Raw genomic sequence first — 26,300 nt, 5'->3', positions numbered from 1 at the left:
ACACTCCCACAGCCAGAAAATTGTGTATTTGTTTGGCATAACAGATCTTTTGAAGCCCAAACTGAGCAAATGATACAGATCAAAAGGGCTCCAGATGGCAAGGCTTCCAGGATAACAAAAAAACAGAGCGAGAAAGAAATTCACTGAAATTACTGTTGCAAATTAACAAGGTACCCTTGTTATTGCTAAGAAATGCTCGACCTACTGACTACATAATTACAGCTTTCAACCAGTTCCTTCATGGTTTATCCAGTCCTGACACCTTATTTTTAGCATAACCATGGATGGTAATGTCAGTTAGGTGGGTCAGCCACTCAAATATCTCCACAATTGAATGGATTTCCATGCCCCTATGGTCCCAGAGGGTGAATCCTACTAACTTTGATGATCTCCTGAATTTTATTCTAGCACTAATAAATGCCAGCAGCTCAGCGCTTGGTGTCGTGATCTGCTATGATTTTTTTTTTTAATGAAAACCAGAAATGTCAAAGTGAGTGACAGCACATTTAGTGACTGGCAGGTTTTCTGTCACTTTTAAAAAATTGAACACTGGTTTGAATGACTGAATGCAATGTATATTTTTCAGAGTGTGGTATTTTTACCAACTCCGACAGTCTGTGTGTGTGTGTGTGACATGATTGCAAAATGTGGTCCATCCATGCACAACCATGAAACTTTACAGGTGTGTAGTTGAGATAAAAATGAAGATCTGTAATCCGACCGTCATGGCTATGACTGTGAATGTTTTATTGTGCAATGCTCTTTGTGTGCTTATATGACAAGTGCTATACAAATAAATATAGCATTGTGGCTGCTGTGATGTGATGACAAGATGGTCTCTAGTTTTTGTTTATTTACACTTTTTTTTGTAACATCAATAACAGTATCTGCATGCTTGGCCAAGCATGGTCCTAGCTCTTATCCGTAAAGCCGAGGGATGATGTGTCCTTGTGCTTCTCACCCTGCCTTTGAAGTTTTAGGTTGAGTCAGTACACCGAAGTGTGTGTATGTGAGTGGAAGAGGCTGGCCTTGTGCCCCCCTGTAATCCTGTTAAGCACCTGGACAATGGAGGAACAGCTGGCTTGGCCTTCCTGCACTCTGCAGCATATGAGTGGAGGAGAGGATGTATGTGCGCAGCATTCAGATTGGTAACTAAAAACGGAAAAAAGATGGACAGAGATGGAGATCGATGTGTCTATTTATCTATCTTTCTCTACCTATCTGTCTGTTTTATCTGTCTTCCTTCCTCCCTTGGGTCACCGTTGGTGCTCTCTTGGCCCTGGCGTTCCACCTATTCTCATGGTTAAATACTGGCACAGATGTTGTGGAAAGATTGAGAGGCCCACTTGTGCCATTAGTCCAACAGCAGGACCTGGGAGCAGCAGGGGAAGACTTCTCTAATCAGTTTTATTGGAGCTATGCTATTGGGTTAACACAACAGGGAGAGGCCCAGAGCCCAGCAACACTCCAGAGTAAATGTGTACGTGCAGACAGAAGGTGTCTGTGTATGTTTACACCCTGAGGGTATAACTCAGATAATAATGTCTCCCTACCTGTCTGTCTCTTTTATACACACACACACACACACACACACACACACACTGGTCAGGGTGGAACCTGAGACCCAGCTGTGTGGTAGATGAGCTCCAGTTGTGATCAAATAACTGCATGGGTTCACATCTCACACTAGCAGCTCTGTAAGCGCAGTGGTGCATTGAGCTGACTGTCAGCATGTTAACCTTGGTGATGTTTAGCAGCTTTAATGTTTCATATCTTTGTTCAGCTTCTTAGCATGATAACATTAGCTAATTACCACATATTATTTTATTATTTCACAACCTCAATAAAATCACCAAAGTCAGGACGATTCATCCTCTGGGGACCATGAAAATTTTCATTTTATAGGATAAATGAAATTTTGACCTGTTGGGGTCACCAGAGGAAAAGTCAGTGGATTGACAAAGTCATTAGAGTCATCCTCTGGTCACCATGAATACCAGTACCAAATTTCATGACAATCCATCTAATAGTCATTGAAATATTTGGACCAAAGTGGTGAGAGACTGAGATTCATATCCTTAGAGCCATGGCAAAAAACAATTGAATGTACAAACTATCTTAGACCAGTCAAATTTAGAAAATCGTGTCTTGGATTTCAGTCATTTTGTCAGACTAAAATGTCACTTCTTGCAAGAAGTAAATGTTATTCAGTGGAACAAAGCTTTCCCACATTCATACACACTGCTCAACAGTCCAAGAAAAGCTGCCAAGAGAAATCTGAACCTGCATGTCAATGCCTGAGGACAACTCCATCTGTATGGGCTACTTGACCCTCCCTGGCCAACGTGGTGTGAGGTCAGCTGGTCAGACGCCAGTTTGGCTGCTAGCTTATTGAGTAAAGAGGCTGTCAGGGTCTCATATTCCCCCCGGTCATGCTGCATGTAGTGGTTAAGTTGCTGTATATATTGAATAGCCATCGAGGAGTGGGTAACAAAGCCTCTGGGTTTCTGGTCACAATGGTTCAAGACGGATCCTGAAATGTTGCCATTTGCTTTTCTTAATAGCTTTGTTCAACGGAGCAATGAAAAAGAAAGTGTTAGCGACTGATTCAACAGTGATTTGACTTGTTTCAATGGCTGTCTCGGTTCGTTTGACGCCAAGCTCTGAATGGTTTCATTATTGCACATTTTGTCTGTTTGTGTGTGAATTTGTGAGCTTGTGTCTACCGCGCTTTGGCTGGCTACTCAAAGGGGATATAACTAAGATTGGACATTACAACACACTGTTTTTACAACAACTCACTAATGAATGATTTTTGCCCAACTGGCAGTCTGCAAATTATGAACAAAAGGTCCCTCTGTGTTCCATTGAATGGATCCCAGTTTAGTTGTTTTGTCTCTTTCTTACTTTTGTGGGCTGACTGCCTTTTGTTTCTCTTATAACTCTGTTCATAATTTGATAATTAAATGACTGGAATCACTTGGGCTCTCTTTTTTTTTACAGAGTCAGTCATTTTGCTTCAACAATCGGGATCAGGAGACAATGAGTGGAGGAGAGATAGTCATTATGAGGATTGGATCTGAACACTGGCCTCCTGCAAAGTAATTAGACAGTAATGAATAGTTAGAATGTAATTACTAGAACAAAAAACAGAAAAGGACGTTGCTTTTCAATTACCATCACGTACCATTATTTCCCCTTGGCCTTTAGCTCTGTGCTGTAAGTAGCACTCTAATCGTGTTTTTACCTAGATGAATGGTTCACAGTGTTAAATAATGTATGCGTTATGGCTATTGAGAGCCGTGTGTCGGTCGCCCTCGGGCTCTTCTCACGCCATTGGCTTTGAGACTCCAAGCTGTCTACTCTAGCAGAAATGCTGTTGTTTTTGTATTGATCTTTCCACACATGGCGTGACATCTTAAAGTCACATTAAAAGCAAACTTTTTCACCACAGGTGGTTGAGAACTGATATGGTCTTTTGACAAAAGCCAAGCTGCTAATTGGAAACTGACTTCAGAGCCTATTTGCATGTTTTCCTACTTTGGTTAAAAATTAAAATGCGCCGCAAGCATCACAGCTCTGTTTCCAAGTTCACTGAAAGAGAATCTGGTGCTGGTTTGAACTTCATAACCGTCATCCTAAATAGCCATAATATTGATGAAGGACACTTTCTGATCATTATAAAAACTCTAAGATCTGAGTCCTATAGGTGGTTCCATGCCTCTCTGTTGTATCTTGGATGCGTCTACACTGATGCACAAAAAGCGAGAGAAAAGTTTCTCTGATAACTTATTGAGCTTCAGTTTGTTGGTATTCTGCAGAGCAGGCCTTTGAGCACAGACCAAATGCGTGATCATCGTTCCTGATTAGAACAGCTCTCTAACCATGACGCACTGCTCCCGTCTGTCGTCAAGGATACTGTGGCCTTTGAACATCTCAGTGAGGGATTCACGCAGCTGTAATTACCTGTTATACCTAGAAATCTGAGAATTTTCTCTTTAAAAGTTTATACTCGGATCGAATGTACAGTCAATACTGAAATGGATCAGAGCTTCACCTAACAAGTTTCTATTTTCAGAGAGGAACGTGTGAAGTGGCCAATTTTCTTTCCATCACAGCCATATAGGGCATTATGCAAATGTGGCGTTTCAGGCTGCCTTTGAAGTGCAACACTTTCCCCCTGCAGCAAGCTATTTTTGGTTAACCTTTGACTGACTGGCAAGTCACACTGATGGACTTTACCATAAAATATGAAATGACCAGTACAGCTGTTTGAACCCACCCTAAAGTTAACTACTTGTCAAAGAAATACAACGTGCAAACTTACAGGCATGACACAACTCTGCTGCCGTATTGCCTGTGCAGTTGTCAGACATCAAAGACGGTGAAGCAGGCATTTTGTTTGTGCAATATTCCTCATATGATTTCTGATCTGTAAAGGTTCAAATCCCACGTCTATAAAAGTTATACAAGTCTCTTCCATTTTATATGAGAACATGAGCCTGTCCGGTGTACACGGAGACAACAGAAGAGGGTGATGAAATGGAGGAGAGATGATAGAAAGTGGTGTGATATGAACAATAAAACGGATGGTGATGGGCCATAACAATAATGATGTCACCCGCAGCAGAAACGTCATGCATCGACTTTCCTTTCAGTGGAAAGTGGAGGAATGAGATGGAAAATGTTTTTGTTGTATGTATACACACTGTGTGTGTTTGTGCGTTGTGGACACTTCAGCTCTCTGTATGGGTGTCCGTCAGCAAATCTGAGCTTATGGATGATCACAGTCGCGGTTTAACCAGAGTCTGGTAGTGTCGCTAATCCCATCCTCAGACAGCAAACATCAGCATTGGAAAAGAGTGAAAGAGGGTGACAGAAGGAAATATAAGAAAAAGAAAATAATAAAAACAAATAGAAGAACCCTAAAGTTCATTAGGTGGTGATGTCACCCCTGAGAAGTCACCTTCAGAGGTCAGCGGAGAAAGCGGTGACCTCATCAGAAGAGGACCAGAGTGGACGCAGAGAAAGGGTTAAGTGTTATCTGGGGGGCTGTATCTGGATCTGCTCTGACGCCCTTGACTGAACCACTATGGTCCTTGTACCTGCATGACTGGTGATAAGAAGGATGACGCATCTGTGCTCTCTGCTCATAGTCTTAGCGGTGATGGCTATTCGTCATGCAGACAGAGTGTATCTGCCTCTTGACTGGGAGTTCACAGTTTGCCATTACAGTGCAATTTATGCATTTTTTATTGAAAAATCAAAATGGGACTGACCTCATGTAAAGACTGAATGACCCAAACTAGAGACACAAACCAAAAAACATACAGTAATTATTAAGCATTGAGCGAGTTTGCCTACCTTACCTCTGACACTGAAGGCTGTCCTTACAAACTGTAGACTGAATGTCCCTCAGGACAATACAATATATTTTTCGAATGGCAGTTTCAAATACCCATATATTTCTATTTAACTGGAGACAGAACACAAGAAATATTTATGTAGGCATGCCCTTGGGGAACAAAGCAAAGGCCACTGGCAATGTGTTTTCCAGAGAAGGAAGTGCTACTTTACACTGCCACATTCAGGTTGTGTAGAGGTGGTGAAGTGGATGGTGGGTGAACAAAGGACTTTCACTAGATGACACTAGATCCTACACACAACTAAAATGCCATTTCCTCCCCAAGAAACCAGCTTATGTTTTAGTGTTTTGACTACCCACCTGAAGCTTAGACAATTTCCATTTGTTTCCATAAATACGTACCCAAACAGTTTCATCTTCTTTTGAAATATGGAACAGTATGCATAATAGTTGTGCAGTGTATTTTTTCTCCAAAAAATGTGGAAGGAAAAATGCCAAAAAATTTAGTTCAACTTATCATTCTTCAGACCTTTTTAACCCTAACTTAAGCCAATTGCTGTGAGTACTAAAACAGAACTTTTCCTCATTATGTTGATGAAAAAATGAAAAATGTAGTCCGGGCAACATTACAGTCCTGTCAAGAGGTATTTGCTGTGGCAAATTAGTGTCCATTTCTAATGTGACAGGTTTGTAATACCATCACTGCTCTTTCAATTTATCTTCGGAGCATCTCTTCCATCCTCTCCTCTTTCAATCACTCTCTCTTTCCTTCACTACGCCTCTGTCCCCTCACCCCTGTGGAGAGGGGCCAGTTGGGCTGGAAGCTAATTTGAAGCCAATCAATAGTAGTCTGTGTTTCTTCCTGTGCATGTCAGCCCAGTCCGTTGCCCTTGCCTAACTGCCGGCAGAGAGAGAGGGAGCATCTGTTTGGTGACTATCGCGCTCTGACTGTAAATCTATGGGAGCCTCTAAACACCACTCCTCCGACCATTGTACTGAGTGCAAAAGGCTATCTGATTGAATCCAAATGAGATTGATTTCCATGCCAAATCCAGTTGTCGAATGTGTGCATGGACAAATAGCCCTCCCAGTAACTTGATTAACTGCTGGGATGACATTTTGACTCCTGTTTGACTTTTTTTTTTTTGCATTGAAGTAGAGATCTGTTTTTTTTTTTGCATGTTTGTGGAATGTGTGCACACAGATAACACACATGCAGCTACTAGCCCAGGCACACACATACAAACACAAACACTCATGCAGCACGTCCTTCACTTCGCCTGCAAGCAACAACACTGATGTTCAGATACTAAATCTGCCCAAGATAAGACCCAGTCCCCTCCCTCTTCTCCCAGCCCCCTTTTCCTTAAACAGCCAATGAGGACGACATCTATTCATGAGCCAGAGTAGGAGCAGGCATGTGTAGGCAGCCTGCCACAGGAGGAGGTGTGTCTCCATGAGCCAAAAGTGTGTGTGCGTACGAGTGTGTGCTCACACTGAGAAGAGGAGGTGGTGGACAGAGAGGAGGGAGTGTATGTAGGCATGCAAGTGAGAATCAGGGGAAGGAGTGACAGGCAAGAGGGAAAGAGAAGCAAGGTGCTTTTACTCATCTTACCACTGATACACTCCCCACAAACACACACACACTGGAGGAACTACACCCACAACCTCTACTACAGCAGTGAGCATATACACGTGTGTGAGTGTGTGTGTGTGTTTCCTGTGCTGGGAGCGAATAGAAGGGATCTCTGAGGATACACGGATGAGAAAGAGGTGTGGGGGAGCCAAGGAAGAGGAGCCCGAGTGTGTTTCGCCCCAGGGAGAGCTCTCACACACACCGCAGACAGCACACACACTCCAGCGGGGCACTCGGCACTGTTTCCCTGACAACTAGAATGGGCTGCAATTTGTGCACCTTGCAGAAACGGGAGGAACACTACAAACTGCTGTATGAGATTGCACAGGTAAGTGAGACCTGAAGGAGAAAGAGAGAGGATTCGATGGTGGGAGTCATCATCAGCATGATAAACTTAACGACAGCGGAGGCAGTGGTGATTTAGCGCATGAAAGAAATTGATGAGCAGGAAAGGAAAAAGTGAGACAAGATAACAAGAAGAGTCATTTTGAGGGTGGCTGTTTTTTTTTTTCTTCAAGTGTGGAAAAACCAGGAGAAAAAATGGGAGTGGGACAAGAAAAATAATAAAAAAAATGAGTTACTTCCAAGCAGCCAGGCAGAAAGCCAGTGTGTGTATGTATTCCTCTCTCCATCAAAGTGAGTGCAGCTAGTTATTTTTCCTCAGCAGCCGGAGATGTGAGAACAAGTTCAGCTCTTTTTCCCGCGCTGGCTCCAGGGGAATTCATCACATCTGCCTCTGCCTGCGACTGTCTAGCAGCAGTACAGTTCAAAGAACAACCAACAAATGTGTTCTGCTGTTTTCCTCTCTGTTGTTTGTCAGAACTGGACTTGTTTTTTTCTTTTCTGACTTGATATGAAGGTTTTCACATTGCTCTTGTCATTGCTCTTCAGCCTCTGCGATCTTAATACCTTTTAAAATCTAAATTATTTCTAAAATATGCACTGAATGAGTTCATTGACACCTGGCTCTTGTGTTCATAAGATTTCTGCAATGAGCATTTAAAAACAAGATGCATCTTTTGACTGACAAATCCATACATTCTCCACAAACAATCATATTGTCATTATGAGCAGTAAAACACTGTGAATGTTTAACTTGTCATCTTACAGGGCTTGGTTGGAATGTGTAGATTAGATAGGAAGTGTGAATCTACTGAAAAACACCTATCAGAATACATTTCTTTTAGAAATAGAGGAAAACACTGTGGTTGCTTTTGGAAAACAGGTTTCATTTTATAGTTCAGAGAAACGTGGACACATGATGTGTAGGTACATGGATTTTACAGCAGCGATATGGTTATATGTGAGGAGCTGATAGTGGGGAAACACGTGCTTTCGGTTTGCTCTGTTGTCAAGTAGAGTACAGGCGAATATGAAGCCAGCAGCAGCAGCAAGGATTCATTCATCATTTAGTATCTTACATGGTTACAGACAGCAGGGAAACTGGATACGGCATAATAGGACTGAACAGTTGAATACTTTGTTGGCTTTGTATACCGGTATTGTACACTACCATCCAAAGTGTGCAGTTTGAAGTTCAGTGTGTACTAGTGGGAAATAAACTCTTACTGTGTCCAATAAGTCAGTCTATTGTTGATGGTTTGTTTTTTTTTGTTATCGGCTCTGTAAAATAATTATCCCTACCCAACCTTCCAAAGCTGCAAGACGCATCTTTCATGGATGTTATTCACACTGCTGCCGTCTCAAGCTCATTACGCTGTCTGACTGAATGCCTCCATGCTTTAATGAGATGGTAGATGTGTTGTCTGCCTGGCTGGTGTGCAAGAAAATTAGCCATGTCAGTTAAAGGAAACCTTAGAAGGTCATCAAAGCTCCCTTCGTATTGTTAAGGTGAACTGAATAAACTGGCCAGAACAAAGGGATGAGTATCGTCCCTTAATCTGCTGAGCTATTTAGGGACGTGGATATGGCTGAGAGAGTTATAATGATTAATATTGTTTAACGGAGTAGTTTGTCATGTCTGTACAGTAAAAAATGTAACAAGAGCTTAGCTTAGTTCAGGACAGAGGTGGAACCTGGCTGTGTCCAAGGGAAACAAATGCCACCAAACAGCATCTCTAGATGTCACATATCTTAATTTGTTAAATCCGTAGAAAAAAACATTGACTGTTAAGCTTTCCCACGTGTCTCCAGTCTTCTATGCTAATGTAGTTAACCAGCTATTGGCTCCACTTACATATTTACCATACAGACATGTGTAATATCATTCTTCTTGTTTGTCTCTCGACAATAAAGAACGTCTAACTATTCCTTTAAGTTTGGAATCTAAAATAACACGTGTAATGCTCATGCTGGATGGAACTCCTGGTTTATCTAGACATTCACACATAGCACCACAAGAAGATATAAGGCTATATATCAGCTGTGGCTCAGGCAATTTTCATTTGGCATAACATAACAACAGATGTATGATCGTACCATAAAGCATGGTGTTTGCAAGGAGATTGGCTGGAAATAACATAAAAATGACCCTTATGGTTTCTTCTGATTTCCGCATTACACTGTAGGTGTCCCAGCACTGTGGCAGACATCCAAGAATGTTGTGTGTGTGTGTATGTGTGTGTAGGTGTGCGTTAAACGCTGTGTGATGTTTATGTGACAGTCAGTGAACACCTACAGTTCTCATTACCCGCGAGAAAGAAGGCTAGAAAGAAAGATGGAGAGAAAGAAAGAGAGCTCACTAGGCAGTAAGTGTGTCAGTGTGACTTTGTCCCGAAACTCGAGGCTGAAGGGATTCTGCAAATCCACGGAGACTCCTCGACAATCTCCCTGTCTCTTTTCTCTTTTATCATCCCAGACTCATTTCTTCTCCTTCCCTTTTCCTACTTTCGCCTTCTCTATAACCTTCACTAGTGTTTCTCCACCCCCTCTGTCTTTCTCTCTCTCTCAGCAATCTGTACCTCGCCTCTCATTTTACTTTGGCACACACAACACTACAGATTCCAAAAGTGTTTTTGTTCTGTTCTGCTTCCAACGGTGCTACACAATAGGACAACACCTGCTCGTTATACCAGTGGAAAACTAAAAGATGCTGATACTCTACTATACCTAAAGTAGGGATAAAACAGGTGCACACACTGGACCGGAACATTAGGTGAACTTTAACTCCCATTTGTCCTATAATCCTTTGCTGATATTGTGTGTCTCTCACTCCCTTTTGTTCTGGCCAGTAAGCCTTGACCAGTGTGATTTCTTGTTAGAGCTTTGAGACATTTGAGGGACTCAGTTTGATATTTTTGACTTTCTTTTCACATACATGGGTAAATTTATATCGCTGCTGATCACAATAAGGGAACACCTATCTTGTCCAGCTCCTGTACAACATTTGATGTAAATTCTATGTCAAATGTCAATTAAAATTTCTCACATCAAGTTTAATTTCCTTGAACGTTGACACATACATTTTCACCGCCATACAATGGCAAGCTGTCTTGACAGTGCTGGGACTCTGAAATGGAGGAAGCTATCACACCTTATTAGCTGTGTTGCGCCATCCTGTTTTCTCACCTCTGCGGGAGTCTAAAAAGCTCCAAAGAAGAAAATGGTTTGCAGGCGATTATGAGACAGGAGTTAATAAACTGTGCGAAATGGGTGCTGTTAGCGATTGGGCTAACAAGCATGTTCTCTTTCCTGCTTTAATAATACTTCTGATTAAATAAAATATATACAACCCTGATAACAAAGTTCCAGGGCGGGGTAAACAGGACAGTACAGCGGAAACAGGAAAGCTATTGTGACTAAGCATGGTTTCGGCTGGCTGGCACGTTAGTGGCTAATTTGGTAAATAGTCCCGCAAGTAGTCACTACATGGCCGAGCTTCTAAAACCCAATATTTCGCAAAGACCCACAGATTAATTTTGCTGTGTCACACTCTGACTAACTATAGTCACTTTTGGCATGATTTTAAAAATGTTTTTGTCAATGAAACAATGACACAACACCAAAAAGCCAAAAATGTATATGTAATGTTTGAGCCAGATGTAAATGCAGCACCTTTCATTTTGAAATGGTAACAGAGGCCAATTCTAGTTTTCAGCCTGCAGGCCTGCCTCGGTGTCTCCTACACCACAGTGGCTATCTGTGTTCACACAGCTGCGCTATTCTGACAGGACTGCTGGCTGCCCGACCCCAGCTGCCCAGCGGCCACCAAGAGATTTATGGCTCTCGTCAGACCATTTACATTCAACGTTTCATTTGTGATTTTGTGTGTGTGTGTGTGTGCACTCACACCGTGGGGCTCCTTTCTGGCTGTAGCAATTGCCATTCCATGTATTTTGCTTGTGGCAGTGTTAAATTGTCCCACAGCCTCTGGCCTCCAGAGTCTCACAGGACGCATGTGTTTTGTCCTTTTAGTTGTACCAAATTCAGCATTCTTGTGTCGCACAACAATACTACACAGCCTGTACCTACAGTATACAACAGCCACTAACTGCCCTGTGTGTAATCCTCCCTTGCATTCTTGTTTAAATGTTTGAAAGAAACCCTGATTAATTCATATTTTAACCAAATAAAAGCATGAGTGAGTGCAGTTTAGTCAAATCTGGGTAATTTCATTGTGTTGTGCTTGTTAAAAGGCTCTGCAATTGGATAAAAATGTCATTTTCTGGACTATATTGGACTTGTGGTAGACTATATATATCATATTTCAGTGTATTTAAGTACATTTTATGTACTTTCTTATAAATATAATATAATAATATATAATATTTACCCCGTTTGTACATACATGGGTGTGTACGGCTCTGACCTCGGCCAATCTTTGGTGTGGGCCTTTCCTCCAGAGACAGATGCTGTGCCACATGTCCACCCTGTTAGACAGCATGGAAGGGGCTAGACAGACACCCCTTCATCCCGCCACCACCTATGGTTTCCAGAGAGTGCCACACAGAGCAGGGGAAGCTGTGGTCAGACCCACACAGCCGTCACCTCCATATGGTCACCTCAGACCTGGATCATGATTTCATCCAGATAAGGATGTGAAATATGTCTGTGCTATCAGTTACACACTGGCCGGAGAGGTTTCAGGGGCGAGGGAGGTTCTCAGAGCAGAAAATCGAGTAGAAATGGAAAAAGCACCTGACTACAGTTATCATGCAGCAAAAGCAAAATAAAAAGTGAGCAGGCATGACAGAGAAGTCTGGGATTCAGGGAGTAGTCATTAACATGATCTTCTGCTCCCAGATCTCAACTCAGAATGACGTGTTTGGGTCATAAAATGTGCTGCAGATGAATAGAGGTAGTATCAACCGGATTCACCAGCTGTCCACTTATCATAGAGGCACAACACTGGCCCTGATCTCACTGCTTTCTTTCCTTTCTGCCTGTCTCTGTCTCTCTGATGGGATTTTGAGCTTTTTCAGAAAGTACTGAATGAAGTGACCTTTCCACTTTTTCATGCATTTTTTTTTTTTTGGACCAAACAAGATGTCTTCCTGTCTGCGCAGGTCAGTGAATTTGACCTTTTCACCTGTGAATGCAGCTCCACTTGACAAGTCTCTAGCCTCACATACACATACACACATACTTTTGTTTTGTATTGCATACTGTAATCAAACTACTATCCCGGCAATGTAGCATCATTTAGTTTCTAAATGCTCAGATTTCTCAATACGCACGTCTGTACGTGCATTCAAATCCGGTGATCGTTCTCATTTTACTGTATGTGCTGTACTTCTCATTACAAAATATGACAGCTATAGTTTAAAAATAAGAAATGACTTCAAAAAATGGAACAATTGCACTTTCACAGCTCGGAGGTACTAAATAATGAACTTAGGTGATGTTTTATTCTGCCTAAAAATGTTAATCTAGCATTATGGAAATGAACTCTGCTGCTGAACACAGATCATCTGGTGTCTTCCATCATGGTTATAGTTGCTCGTTGGAGCACAGCATGGTGATAATACCACATGATTTAGGGGTGCATATGGCCTCGTCAACTGCGCCGTGGGTAGAACGTCGTCTGGTCGCCCGCCAAAAATGGAAACAAGAAATGGGTGATTATTCAGCATCAGGTTAATGCCAGGTTAATACGGGAAACAGCACCCTGGTGTTGTTGTGTGTGGAAACATTTGCAATAGATTGATTGTGTTTTTGACTATCCTGTAAATGAATTGTGTGTTTCCTTGCAGTGTGTGTGTGTGTGTGGGAGTGAGTGACAACGATAATGACAGAAAGCTGGTCACTCTGTACGTTGACGGCCTTTCAGCCTCTCTTTGTGTATCTGGCTGTTTGCAATCGGGGAGGGGGGGGCGATCACAAAGTCCGGAGAAGACTGGTCCGGCAATGATGGGGGAACGGCAATAGTCGCCGTTTCGCTCCAGCAGCCAACGATCTCCCCCTGCGTTGACTCTGATAAGCCCAGGATGAAAGCCCTTTCTGTGGGCAGTGACAGTCCTCACTCCACCTCCTGTCCCCCCCCTCTAGATGAGGCAATGGATGCATGCATGATGCACACAGCTACATTGCAACGGTAAAAGGGTAGATATGCCTATTTGCACATACTGTGTACATTCATGTAGCACACAGAAGAGAAATCACACAGCCTCCATCCATTTATCAGCTTTACTGCGTGTTTTCCTTTTTTACGACTGTGTAAAAATGTCATTCAAGCTCTTAGCACCCGACAAGAGGACTTATCAGTTGTTATCAGCCTCTGGCTGATTACCATTCTCACCAATTGGCCAAGTGGCCTGGCCAAGATGATAGGAGGTAGGGAGATGGGTGAGAGAGCAATGGAGAGGTCGAGGAGGAGAAAGAAGTCGAAAAAAGGGGAAGGTTGTACAGTAGCAGTAGAACCAGAACGAGTAAAGACAAGGTGCGCGACATCAATAAGTCCTTTAAATCCCCTCATTCTTCTGATATTTTTCACCCTTCTTAACCCCGCCCTTTCCTAAACAGAAAGTCTCTCCCACCTCCTCCTCCTTCCATCACTTATCAGTCGCCAGACACTGTTTCAAGTCCGTTCCATTTCACTGCCCCTGTCTTTCTTTCTGCCTGTTTGTCACTGTCTGTCTATCCGACTCATTAATACACTTTCACATGACCCCACCCTCTGAGGTGCCACAGATTTTCTCTGCATGTTGCAAAAATCCTGGAATGAAAAATATAGTGATGGAAGACACGGCGACAGTTTGTCTGTCTGTCAGAGACACTCATTTTGTCTTCGCTCAGTGTGTATGCTGTCAGCCGTTGACTGTTATATGGTTTGAAGACAACCTTGTGCCAGAATAACCCAATAATACACCTTATGGCCGCACGCTGCAGGCTATGTTTTGTCAGGTTAGACAGATGTTATGATGAACCATCTGGAGATGTTATGAATATGTTGCAGGCATTTGTTGCTACACGCCGCTACAAAAATGCACACATACACATGAAACCTGCACAAAAGAGTCCCATAGATATGCTAAAATCATTACTTCTGAGACATAAAAACCTCTAATGTCTTTCGTATTAGCATACAGTTTCTCTCAGTTAGATCTTTGGATGAGTTTTTTGGCAGCGGAGAAACAATTCTCATCTGAGACCAAATACCAGTTATACTACAAAGGGAAACCACCCTTCTCTTCTTTCTCTCTGCCAAGAATTTCTCCATCACACATAATCATTCGGGACAGACTTTCAACTGTTTTGAAAGAATAGTGGCTCTAAGTCATGAACATTTCCAGCTAGTTGCTCGCAATGTCAGTGATGATGTTTTTCTCTGACAGCCAACATGAAATCTGCTCTATAGCCAAAGCAAAAATAATTCTGCATTCAGCATGTGTCTTGACGAAGCTGTTTAAACTAAATGCTTAAAAATGCAAATGTGCGTCTGTACTGCCACTGCCAAGTATATGTTTGAACCCATGGGGTGGATCCTGGGTCCAGGTGGTCTAAAGGGAGATTGGGTTACAGCAGGGTGCTAGTGTCAGATTCCCACTTAACCAACTTGGGTTCAGGAGTCATTAAGCCCACTCAGTGCCTGGCATCGAGTCCAGTTACAGATAGAATAACACTAAACCATCTGCACAGTAGGGGGGGATGATTACATTTAGAGCGGGGTGTAACCATAAGCCTTGTGTTGATATGGGAAATGCCCTCAGGATGGAGAGTGGCCAAAACACTACGGATGGGTCTTTGTTGTTGTTGTTGTTGATGTTGTTAGTTTGTAGAAATGTATTAGATTTTCTCTTCTGTGGTGCAGTTTCATTAAATCTTGTCTGATTTGTGAAATATGAATTGTGAATGCAGATTCCAGCAGCACTTACATTTTAGAGAATTGAGAGGCATGTAAATTAAAGAACTAAAAACTAAAAGAAAATCTGTTGGTTGAGAATTTTACAAATGTTGGTCAAGGGATATCATCTGCTCATCCTCTTGTGTTCCAGCTCCATAGGGTAGGGTGTTTTCCCTAAAGTGCAGAAATGTCTAAAGAAAAATCACTTTGTCTAGAACTGTTCAAGCAGAGACTCTCCAGAGATATGTATTTTGTCAAAAGAAGAGGAAACTTTAAAGAAGGATCCAACACTGCGTGACCCATTTATGCCTTTCCTGATCTGACGGCACCTTTGAGTAAAATTACTTTGCTTGACTGTGCCTTCAAAAAATGTTTCAAATGACTTTTGGAAAAATGACTCATTGGAACGTTTTTCCCCAGACATCTCTCAAAACTGAATTTTAGCCACAAAACTACTCGGAAAGATTGTGGTTCGGTGTTTTGTTTTAAAAAAAAAAACACGTCCATGTTGGCTTAAAGGTTTAGGTTGACAGTTAAGTCTTGACTTTGTATTGGAACGAGCAAAAGGACTTTTTTCCAAGATCAGGATGAACCGGAAATGCTTGGCAAAGATTGTGGTCTTGCTTTATAAGAAACCAACAATGACTATAGATAGAAAATGTAATCCAAACACCAAACTTGTGTTTCAAAGTTGCAAACTTTACCAAACCAACCATCCTTCAATGTCAGTTGGTCATTTTAACCATTTAAACACAACCACTGCTGGTGTTTTTCTCATGATGGCGTCTTCCTATCCTCTTACGGTTGTCCAAAGAGTACCAGAGTTAATAAGCCAAGTATTCCAGGGATCTGAGTGGTGGTGGGTGTCTAGCATATCTGACTTTTATTTTTGGAGACTAGAGTTTGCATGCTGTGTAGATGCAGATGCTATTGAAAGAAAAAGAAATTCAGTTCATAAAAGAAATGCATTTCCTCGGGTTGGCCTAGTGGTTGAATATTTCCCTTCAAAAACATCAGAAGTGGGCCACGGAAGGTTAAAAATCAGTTCTATCTTCTTGGCTTCATACATTCTTAATCAGTCATCATTACTACAACATGTTTCGTGGCCTTGTTAGACGGAGACTTCCGCAAATTAGGCCTGTGACCCATTTTGAGAAACAATTGATTTAAAGAGTCAATCTGTGATACAGTCTGAAAATGATCCAAACCCAGTCACTAATCATCATTCGACTGATACTACATTGGTGGCGGATGTGATTAGCCATTCACTCAGTCATATAGTAGGCGTACAGTCAAAGTCTTGATTGAGGCGGGTTGAATGAAGTCTAAATTGCACTGCCATGTGTTTCTTACTTAACTAACCATGTTTTTTGGATGAATGTATTTTTCATCGCAGGAAGAGCTCTTCTCGCTCGCTCACAGTTAGTGGAGTGTGAAGTCGTTTTTCTTCTCCACCAAAGGGCGGACTGGGGAAGCTTCATGTTATGAATAATGCTAATGGGTTAGGTGCTTCCTGTGAGCATAAACATGCATCACTTTAAAATGAAAAAGGCAAAGATTTGGTGGGAGGAGGGAAAAGATGGTTAAAAAAAACAACGACTTAATTTTATGCAAAAAGCAGGACATACATTTTTTATTTCTCCAGTAAAATGTTTTCACTTTCCATGCTTTAGCATGTTTTGCTAATTATGCCCCTGCATCCAGAGCTGGCTCTTTATGCCTTCAACTAAATCTGTGCTAATGTGAATAACAAAGATTCATAGCAAGACTGCATTCAATAAGGAGGTCTCCTGAATTTAACAGTTTTTAATATAAGATGATTATTATCCCACTGATTTATGAAAGTACTGTAAGGTTAACTCAAAACAGTGTCTGATATATATCCCCTTTATAGTTCTGTCTTAATTCAAAAAATAAATTAAAAAGAAAGAACATTTTGAACTTGATAATGTTCAAATATAGAGCATGTTTCAAGCAAGGCAAGTTGTGCCAATTTCCTACTGATGTATTCAGTCAGCATTGTCTCTTTAATGGTGTTTGCATGTTTGTGACACTGTTATGCCCCTGCAAGCTCATCCATATGGTTCACCCGCAGCACTGCGGTTGCTTAGATCCAAAACAATGAAAACATGGGCAGCAGAAACTGAATGGGATCTTGAAAGAGCCACTGTCACGTCTAAAAGTCAGCATTAATTGCTGTGCTAAAACACTTGTTTTTATTCCCCCCAAAAAAGCATTGAATAAATAATGTTTTCACATCAACATTTTGATGTCATTTTATTAAGTCTACCATTATCCACTGGCCTGATTTCATCTTTTTGTAGAAAAATATGCTTTTTTGAAAGGCTTGCATTTTTCTTCATTTTCTTATTATCAACAAACCAATAAATCCATCTTCTAGTGTTTTCTCCATCCTGTCTGTGGCACTCAACTCCGTTTCCTGCTGAAGAAAATCACAAATAGATCATTTCATTTTGCTGAAAGGCCTAATCATTTCCAAAAGACAGCTGGGCACTGCACTTTTTTGTTAGCACACAGGCTGTTGGTCATGAGAGAATATGTCACATGGTGGCTCATTGACTTTTTTTTTTTCACTTAGAGGTCTGTGGCACAGAGAAATTAGCAATATCAGGCCGACTACACTTGTTGGTACGGTTAATTAATTGTGGGTTGTAGTCTTTTAATGGGATTTGATGATTATAATAATATAGAATATCACCGGTCTTGTTTTTTAAGCTACATACAGAACAAGAATATAACACGCCTGGATGGAGAATGTATGTCGTTCAGCTTTTCCATATAGAGGAGTAACACATAACCTCTTTGTGAACTCAACCGTCTGGATGAATTATGAGGGTCTAATCGGTGACCCCCGAGAGCCTAATTCAAACTCATTGCTAGTATGTGTCAAGGGGCTGGAGGAAGGGCCACTGTATTGTTCAGCCCAGCTCACTGGCTGTTGTTTTAATGGCAGATGAGAGATTAATGGCGATCTAATGACTGTGGGGAGGACACAGTGCAACAATAGAGTCCTAGTACAGCGCAGGCCAAGTACATTAGTCAGTCAAGACAAATATGTGCATGGTTGCACACACACACACACACACAGACACAAACACAAGCATGCATGCGTAAAAGGTACACATTTGGTTATTCCCCAGACACACAAACACATTCATGTACAGACGCACGCAGAGTGAAAATTATAGTGACTTCAATTGATTTGTCAGTAAGGAAGTTTTGCAGTCATCTCCCATCAGTGCACCCTGTCTCATCACGAACAAAACAAACTGAGCTAATTCTCAACCCGCCAACCCCCCAATGTGACAAAAGAAGGCTAATTTATGCATTGGCGACATGGTGTGAGAGGAATAAGAGTGTGGCAGCGGGGCTGGATGCTTACTCGTGGATCGCGGTAATTGTGATTTGGTTGCTAGGATGTTGAGGGTAATGAATGTCTTGTTGATGCAGTTTGTCATAACCCGTGCAATCCGTGGCTGCTTGAGGACACAGAGCCTATTAGTTAAACACAGACACATTGGCCCTGCCATGATGTATGAGCCCACCAGACAGAAGGCATTAGTCATTTTATGAGAGACAATGAAGAAAACTGCCAGATTACAGTAACTTTTACTGTAATCTGGCAGTTTTCTTATAATAATAAGACTGAATAAGAATAAGATTGTGGATTAAACTTTTTGACTTTTGACATTAGGTTCATTTTATCTAATAGTAACTGAGGTATAAATTAACTGGAATTCAAATTTTTTAGATTACCGTAGTGGGAGGTTGTTTTTTTCTTTGAAATTATCACTAGCACACATGCTGTTGTGGTTGTCTTATGAATAAGATAAAAATACTCACATTGTAATTCCAAAAAACAGAATACAAGACAAATCATGTTTCATTCCAAGGTTTTACCACTGGGAAGTAGCTGTATTCATGAAGCCTAATTGAAAGGAAGCCCGCCTTGAATATGGAAGTGGTACAAAGAGCAGGAAATGAGATGGTTCTTAATGCGTTCACTGACGGATGATAACCTTTGATTTCCCCCCACTTACATCAGAAATGGCTGCTTGGAATGACAGTCACAAGTCAACAGTCTCTGATGTCTGTGTGCGTGTTTCTACCGCTGATGATGTTACGGTGGGGTTGGGAAAGATAGACATGTGAAGAGCGAGAGAGGAGAAAACCCTTGAGACACACACACAAAAACACATAGGTAGAAACAGAAAGAAATGTGCTGTCTGCTTTTAGAGTGCTTTGGCAAAATACAGCCTTTTTACCAAGTGAATCTCAATGAAATGGGCTGACTTACAGTGACAATGACAGACAAAAAGAGAAAGAAACACCGTGACAGCAAGACAAAGAAAAAACACCCCGCATAAAAGAGAGTGAGAGAAATAAAAGTGATACGATTAGATCAAAAACCCGAGTCATTTTAAGAGAAATATAAATACACATGCTACCATGAAAGTTAAAAAATAAACATTGATTTTTGTTGCTTCTTTAAGGTGTCCACCTTAACTAATAGGATTTTGCCGTGACACATTGACAACCAGACCAATTTACTGTAGTGCGCATTTAGTGATAATTACTACATTACTGGGACGCCTGAAATTACTTTTTCATTATGCTTATCATTACATTCAAGAGTGGAATTAAATGTAGCGATTGATAAGCAGTTTCCCACTCATGATAATGATGACAAACTGCCATATCTGACAATTAAACCTGAAAATAGTATCATCTAAATTGATGCTACTGTCAAGCTAACGTTAGCTAGCATATCACAGACTGATAGAACAACCTGCGGTTCAGCTCTGAATGTCTGGATATGATAAATTAAGGCAATTAAAATCAATTAATATGATATTTAAATTGACAGAGGGATTCCGACTAATGTTTACTAGCATTAGCTGTTGTTCAATGCTTGCTACCTCGCTAACAAAATGCCTTACACAGGTAGCTTTCTGTATATACCTTTGATATTTTATTATGTATAGTTTGCTTTATAGTATATTTTTATTTTTTGTTGTCACTTTGTGTAATGCTGCTGCTGCACTTTAATTTTAATTTAATTTCTATCTATCTATCTATCTATCTATCTATCTATCTATCTATCACTATATGTTTCATTGCCTGTTTGTCTTGCCTGCATTCCTAAAAAATACAGATGCTATGTATGTTTAGTTCATTTTGTTGCTTGCCTGACTAACATAAATGTCGACACAGCTTATGAAATGTAAAGCATTGATCCTACCCTTGATTTTACGGAGAACAATTGAGTGACATTTCATGTTTTAATGGGGTTATTTGTGCAAAATGGCACTATATATCTGTGGAAGATTGTCTGAAGTGATTCTGGAAAATACATGAGGCGATTTCTTTGTTTTATCTCTCCATAGAGAGGTAACAGCGTGATCAGCTGTAGAGCAGCAAAGTCAATCTTGTTGAAGGACACTTCAGCAGTGCAGATGCTTCATGATGAGGGGTTTGGATGCAGGAAAACCAGTTTGAAGGACAGTACACCAGCCTGGTACGTTTAGCAGACATTATTGAACAGGGACATGCGGGAAGCACTGGTCTCTGCTGTTGCTGTAAAACCATTTTTAATGCTCTGAAGCATCTAAAACAACAACATCTAAAAGCTAAAACAAGCCAACACTGTGAAGAGCTTTTCCTACAGAAAACAGTCTAATCTTCTGCACACAGACACTGCGTGATGTAGAAAGGGATTGACCTGAGCTGGCTACTTAACATCTGTCCCGACATCCATGTTGTCATGCAGTCCTCCCTCCATGCAGAACTAATTGGTTGTTTTTGCCTGTTGTGCAAGAGCCCATGTCTGTGAAAAACTATCAAGGACACTCATTACAACTTGTACACACAATAGCAGGCGTGGAAATAGATGCAATCATGGGTGCAGATGAGCACCTAAACGCAGGCAGGAAAAGCAGAACTCGAGTCCATGTATAAGGGTCCCAAATTAAATCTCCTTGAACCCGTTGCCATAGCTTATCACACACACACACACACACACACATACACACACACACACACACACACACACACACACCTAGCTGCCACCACTACCAACACAAACACATATCTCTCGCACGCCCTTCTGCACTCTCTCTCCATCTGATTTGCATTTTGGTTAACACTCTAATTGCCTCTCATTAAATACCTTGTCACTTTGATTAATTGGTGCGATACAGAAATGTAAAACAGCAGAGCATTACAATGCATAATGAACAGTTGCTGATTGGGAAAGACGAACAAGCCTGGCTAAAATGCAAAGCAGAGGTGAAATCTCACTAACTCCTTATACACTTTTAACGTTGAGTCAGGGTTTTTCTATTCCTGAAGTGAATCTTTTAAAATCTGAAGAAACTGGCAGACTCAGGAGAATTACCTGAGGTCCAGATTTTGCATTTGGACTCCGATTTAGGCATATGCAATGTAGTACTGATGTATAGGGTTGGGTATTATTTTAAAAATGCTGAAGATACTGAGGAACGCTAGCAGTGATTGGCTGTGAGCAAAACCATCCAGTAATCTCTTTCTAGATATGCGTACAAAAAGGATCGAGCATCACTACTTCTATCTTACTGGGTTATTTAGGATGATACCATAAATGTATCAAGAACTGATCCCCAGTCCTGCTGATGTAGTCGGGTGGAGATACTAAGGTTGCCATTAGGTAGAGCCAACCGTAAGAAGACAGTGGTTGCTCTTATCAACTACAACAGCAGTGAATCATTGGGATACTGCTAAGAAAGGACTCATGCTCAGCACATCTTCCCCGGCTAAATATAGGTTCAAATGAATCAGATCACAGCATAACAGCAGTCATTTAAGGTAGAGAGTTATCATGCTCAGTTATAATTGTAGTGAATTATATATTTTCCTGTCTCAGCTACATGTGAAACAAAGCTATGGGATTCTCTGTCCTTTGAAATGGTAGGTGTTGCAATCATACAGTAAGTGAAAGGTACTATCAGAGTTTGGTTATCACTTTATAACTTCAGAACACTGAACTTCACTGATAGCCACTGTTTAAAAAAGTAGCATGTAATCTTGAGGTACAAAGTTTCTGTAACTTAAAGAGAAATTCTGCATTTTTTCAACCTTAGAGAAGTTGGCTAACAACAGGAGATGGTAGTGTTGAATTCGCTGCCTTTGTTGAGAAAAGTCAGGGATCCACAAACTTTTAGGTAAATCATCTCAAAAGTTATCTTTGAGTCCAACCAAAAGTAAAAATAGAAATCGGTAAACTCCTGGTTTAGTGACTGCCTTAATTTGCCTCTAAATCCTCTAATGACCAGTTAAGAGGTGTTATCTAACAGTGAATGTTAGCTATGGTAGTATGGTAGACTATATTGAAAAGACACAAAAAATAGAAAAAAGACATTTGTCTTATCTTTTACATTCTGTTTTTGCTAGCCTGCCCATGGGTACCTGTCAGGCATGCATCAAAACCATCAAGGTTTTGTCCAAGGGTCAGTATGATTCAGTTGACCGAGCATGACCCACCAGTTGCACAGCCTGCCACTCATATTTATGAAACCATCATCTTCTTTGCCTCCGCTGCACTATGTGATATTACATGTCAAAGACTTTTATTATTGAAATGAGACATTTATGACAGTGAGTCCTCGCCACATGAGAGTGGCCTCCTGAATAATTCCAATGCAGCTAAAGGAGGAAGAGAAATGAGATATGGCAGATTATTGGAGCACGCCACCTGCGCTTTGTCGCTAAACACAATATGCCAATTTCAATGAATGTAAAAAACAATCTTTCTTGTATTGAGCTCAAGTTCACAAAAATCATGATCTGGGGGATTTGTGGATGAAAGCTTGTTGGTGGTTTTGAGCGCTGTGTCTCCTCAAGGGCAGATGAGGTTGGTGTTGAATAGGCAGCCTCCTCCTCCATCTTATTGTTTCGTGGTCCATTGTCAGCCCATTCAGTCTGAGATAGTGGCATTATTCAGTCCAACATGCTTAATGCAAACAACCACATTGTAGAGGTGTTTTAAGTCTGTTGGGAGCTGATGTATTGTTTGAATTGTGTGTGTCGTCTCACAATGACACCATATCTGTCAGATTTAGCTGTGAGGTTGAGTGGTTTCCATTCCATTCCATTATCTCTGCACAGCAAACACACACATTCACCCACACACAAATACACACACAAACAAACTCTTATCTCTTGGCTTTCCTTATCGCTCCTGTTTGTATTCAAAAGTGGAGACAACATTTAGCCATCGTAGCGGGCAACTGATTACACCCAGTGACACATTTAAAGGTTGACCTGGGGCCTCTCTTGAGCATATTGAAACCCTCAGGCCTGGCACTGATTGGCTTTCACTGTGCTACTTTCAACCCCGTCTCAACACATGTAACAGCTATTTCCACACCATGGTCTGCTAGCAACCCCTCATAGTCAATGATGTGTGTAATTGGTGCATCACCAGGCAGCAAAGTGGTACATTAATAGTTGGTAGCTGAGACTCGCCATTTGCTTTCTGCATGACCTTAAAAGTCTGTGTCAGGAGTCGCAAGTTATGTCGGGTATGTGGCTGTATAATATATTATATTATATATCTATATATATATATTATATATATATATATTTCAGAAATAATCCTCTACTTGCAGAGCACAAGAGGAAACAGTGCTGTGATTCAAAGTAGTCTACTCTGCCTTGTTAGACCACATAAATTAGGCAGAAACTAAATCCAAAACATGATCAAGCTAAACAGCCCTTAGCAGTAATTGCCATCTTTATGCATTTATTTATTTTCATTATTGATACTGTTGTCCTGCACCTTTCCTATTAATGGCGCCTTAAACGTTGATTTAGGTGGATATATAAAATATGGCGGAAAAAGAATATTTATGTTTTTACAGTAGCCCAGTCTTAACAAACCAAACATTCTAACTTAGTTTCTGTATTCAATTGCTTGCAATCTGCAACCTCACAGGTAGATGCTACTATATTTTACACACCTTAAAGAGCGGCGACACATTATATATTCATTAAAAAAAAACTAATAAGCCAACTTTTGTTAGCCTTAACCCCCCCTCCCCCTTTTTAACTCTTTTAGCCAGTGCTTTCTATTGTATACATAGATAGAAATGATAAACAACAAGAAAAAACATAATGTAATAGGTATCTCAAAGAGAAATAACAAGCATACAAAGTAGGCAGATAACAAGCAAATGACATTTTCAGTAAAGGCTGTAGATCGATGATAAAACACTGCGTCCTCTGAACACACAAAGTAGAAACACACACACACACACACACATAAGCTACAGTATGTTCTTTCCCTAAACTGTAGCGCACCACTTTGAACCTTGACCTTTACGAAGAGTGTTTGGACAGACAGGAAGCTTTGGTTTAGGGCTACTGGGAACCATTTTTTATTGGCAATGGTAACCTTTAACTTGAGAGGTATATGAAGGCTGCGCTAGATTGTTGGTTCATTACAGCCGTCCCTATGGACTGCCATGAACTCAGACTATTTTTAGTGCTCTTGTGGAGCTTTCATGGGCTATATCAGATGATGTAATGAGTTGATATTGTCTATCCGTCAGCTTGGTCGCTGGAGCCTGGTTGAGTAATGAGAAAGGGAACTTGTAATCAAAATGGAATTACAGTTTGATATTGATGGAATCCGCACACCTACACGTCTCAGTACAGATATCACACCTGCACGTATACGTGTTTGCCATACATGCTTACCCACTCACATACAACACACAAACACAAACATAGATAGGATGATTACATTCTATGACTAAAATAAACTACAATCCCTATGGGAACTCTTTGCAAGAGTAAACAATGATAGGAACCTGTAAAGAAAGAAAGAGATTATACATGGAGGAGGAAATTAAGATATATCTACATCTCAATTGGCACAGTGCTCTAAAAGTCTTCTCTTACTTGTCTGCTCCTCGTTATCCACTCATTTGTGGTTTAATTATCCCTAATGCTTTGTAAATTCAGTGTATATGATGTACAAAATGTGTGTTACACACAAACACATACACACGTGTAAAACCTGCATGTTCTGAGCCATTATCCCCGGTCTTTGTCGCATCTGCTGGCTATTAATCAGCCCCCAGTTAGCTCATCAACAGGCAGATTGTATACAGGAACAACAGCAGGTAAACACACTGGCAGGTGTACCCGTACGATCATTTCCTGCTTTCCAGAGCATTCCCTCTGATTGGAGATTAATGTGTCCATCTGGACCTCATTACAACTTAAAAGTGTTGTGCAACTTTATCTATACTTTTTTCTGGGATGGACATAGGTTCAAACTGGGCAATAAAATGAAGTTAATGTGTGTGGAGGATAACTTTTATGTCGCAGAAGCATATCATAACAAGAAAGGTCATAAGTTTAATGCAATCATAAGTTAATTGCCATCAGAATTGCAGATGGCAGGAAAATTTTAACTGATGAGCACCTAACGCTGCAACACTCAACAACTCATTCTGGATATAAAATTGTCAAGAAATGTGTCATTGCATGGGTATATTAGCTCATATACAAGATCCAGTAGGCCTATTTGTTGCCTATGCTGACATTAGGCGTATGGTTCCACATTTTAAGCCCTTGACAAACTCTGACACTCTCAGCCATCCGAAATCAATGCAAACAATCAATGTCAGGATGTGACAGGTTGAAAATGAACTTGGCATACAGAGGTGAAACTAATTGGGTTAAACTTAGCGCCAGAGATTGAATGCATATTGTGGGTGTCTGTATTCTCACAGCTGTCAGTATGGCATCTTTTCTTCAATGATTCCCCTGTGGAACAACCTTGTCTGATCTTCCAAATTAAGTAGGTGTGGCTTGCTAAAACTGATATTCCCAATGGATCCAGGTCTACCCCCACTGCTTCTCACCACATTGCTGCTCTTTTACTTAAATAAGCATTATTATTATTATTATTATTACTCTATGTCAAATGGGATTAATGGTGTGAATGCAATGCATTGCATTTGAGTTAAATTGACTTGAAGAAGAATATT

The 26,300-nt window shown here is 40.9% G+C and overlaps 1 protein-coding gene across 1 annotated transcript in view; it reads left to right on the top strand.

Annotated features, from left to right (window-relative positions):
- The first annotated feature begins 6,833 nt into the window (after positions 1-6,833).
- The window catches only part of pdzrn4 (PDZ domain containing ring finger 4), a 34,023-nt gene continuing 14,556 nt past the window's right edge, over positions 6,834-26,300 (top strand). Inside the window, exon 1 of the mRNA XM_019260322.2 lies at positions 6,834-7,329. Within this exon, the coding sequence (XP_019115867.2) occupies positions 7,261-7,329 (69 nt within the window). The 5' untranslated portion in view covers positions 6,834-7,260. The remainder of the gene's footprint in view (positions 7,330-26,300) is intronic.

This window comes from Larimichthys crocea, chromosome XX, assembly GCF_000972845.2.
Source record: "Larimichthys crocea isolate SSNF chromosome XX, L_crocea_2.0, whole genome shotgun sequence".
In the NCBI taxonomy this organism is placed as follows: Eukaryota; Metazoa; Chordata; class Actinopteri; family Sciaenidae; genus Larimichthys; species Larimichthys crocea.
The sequence above is the reverse complement of the archived record's forward strand: the minus strand, read 5'-3'. Positions and strand labels throughout refer to the sequence as shown.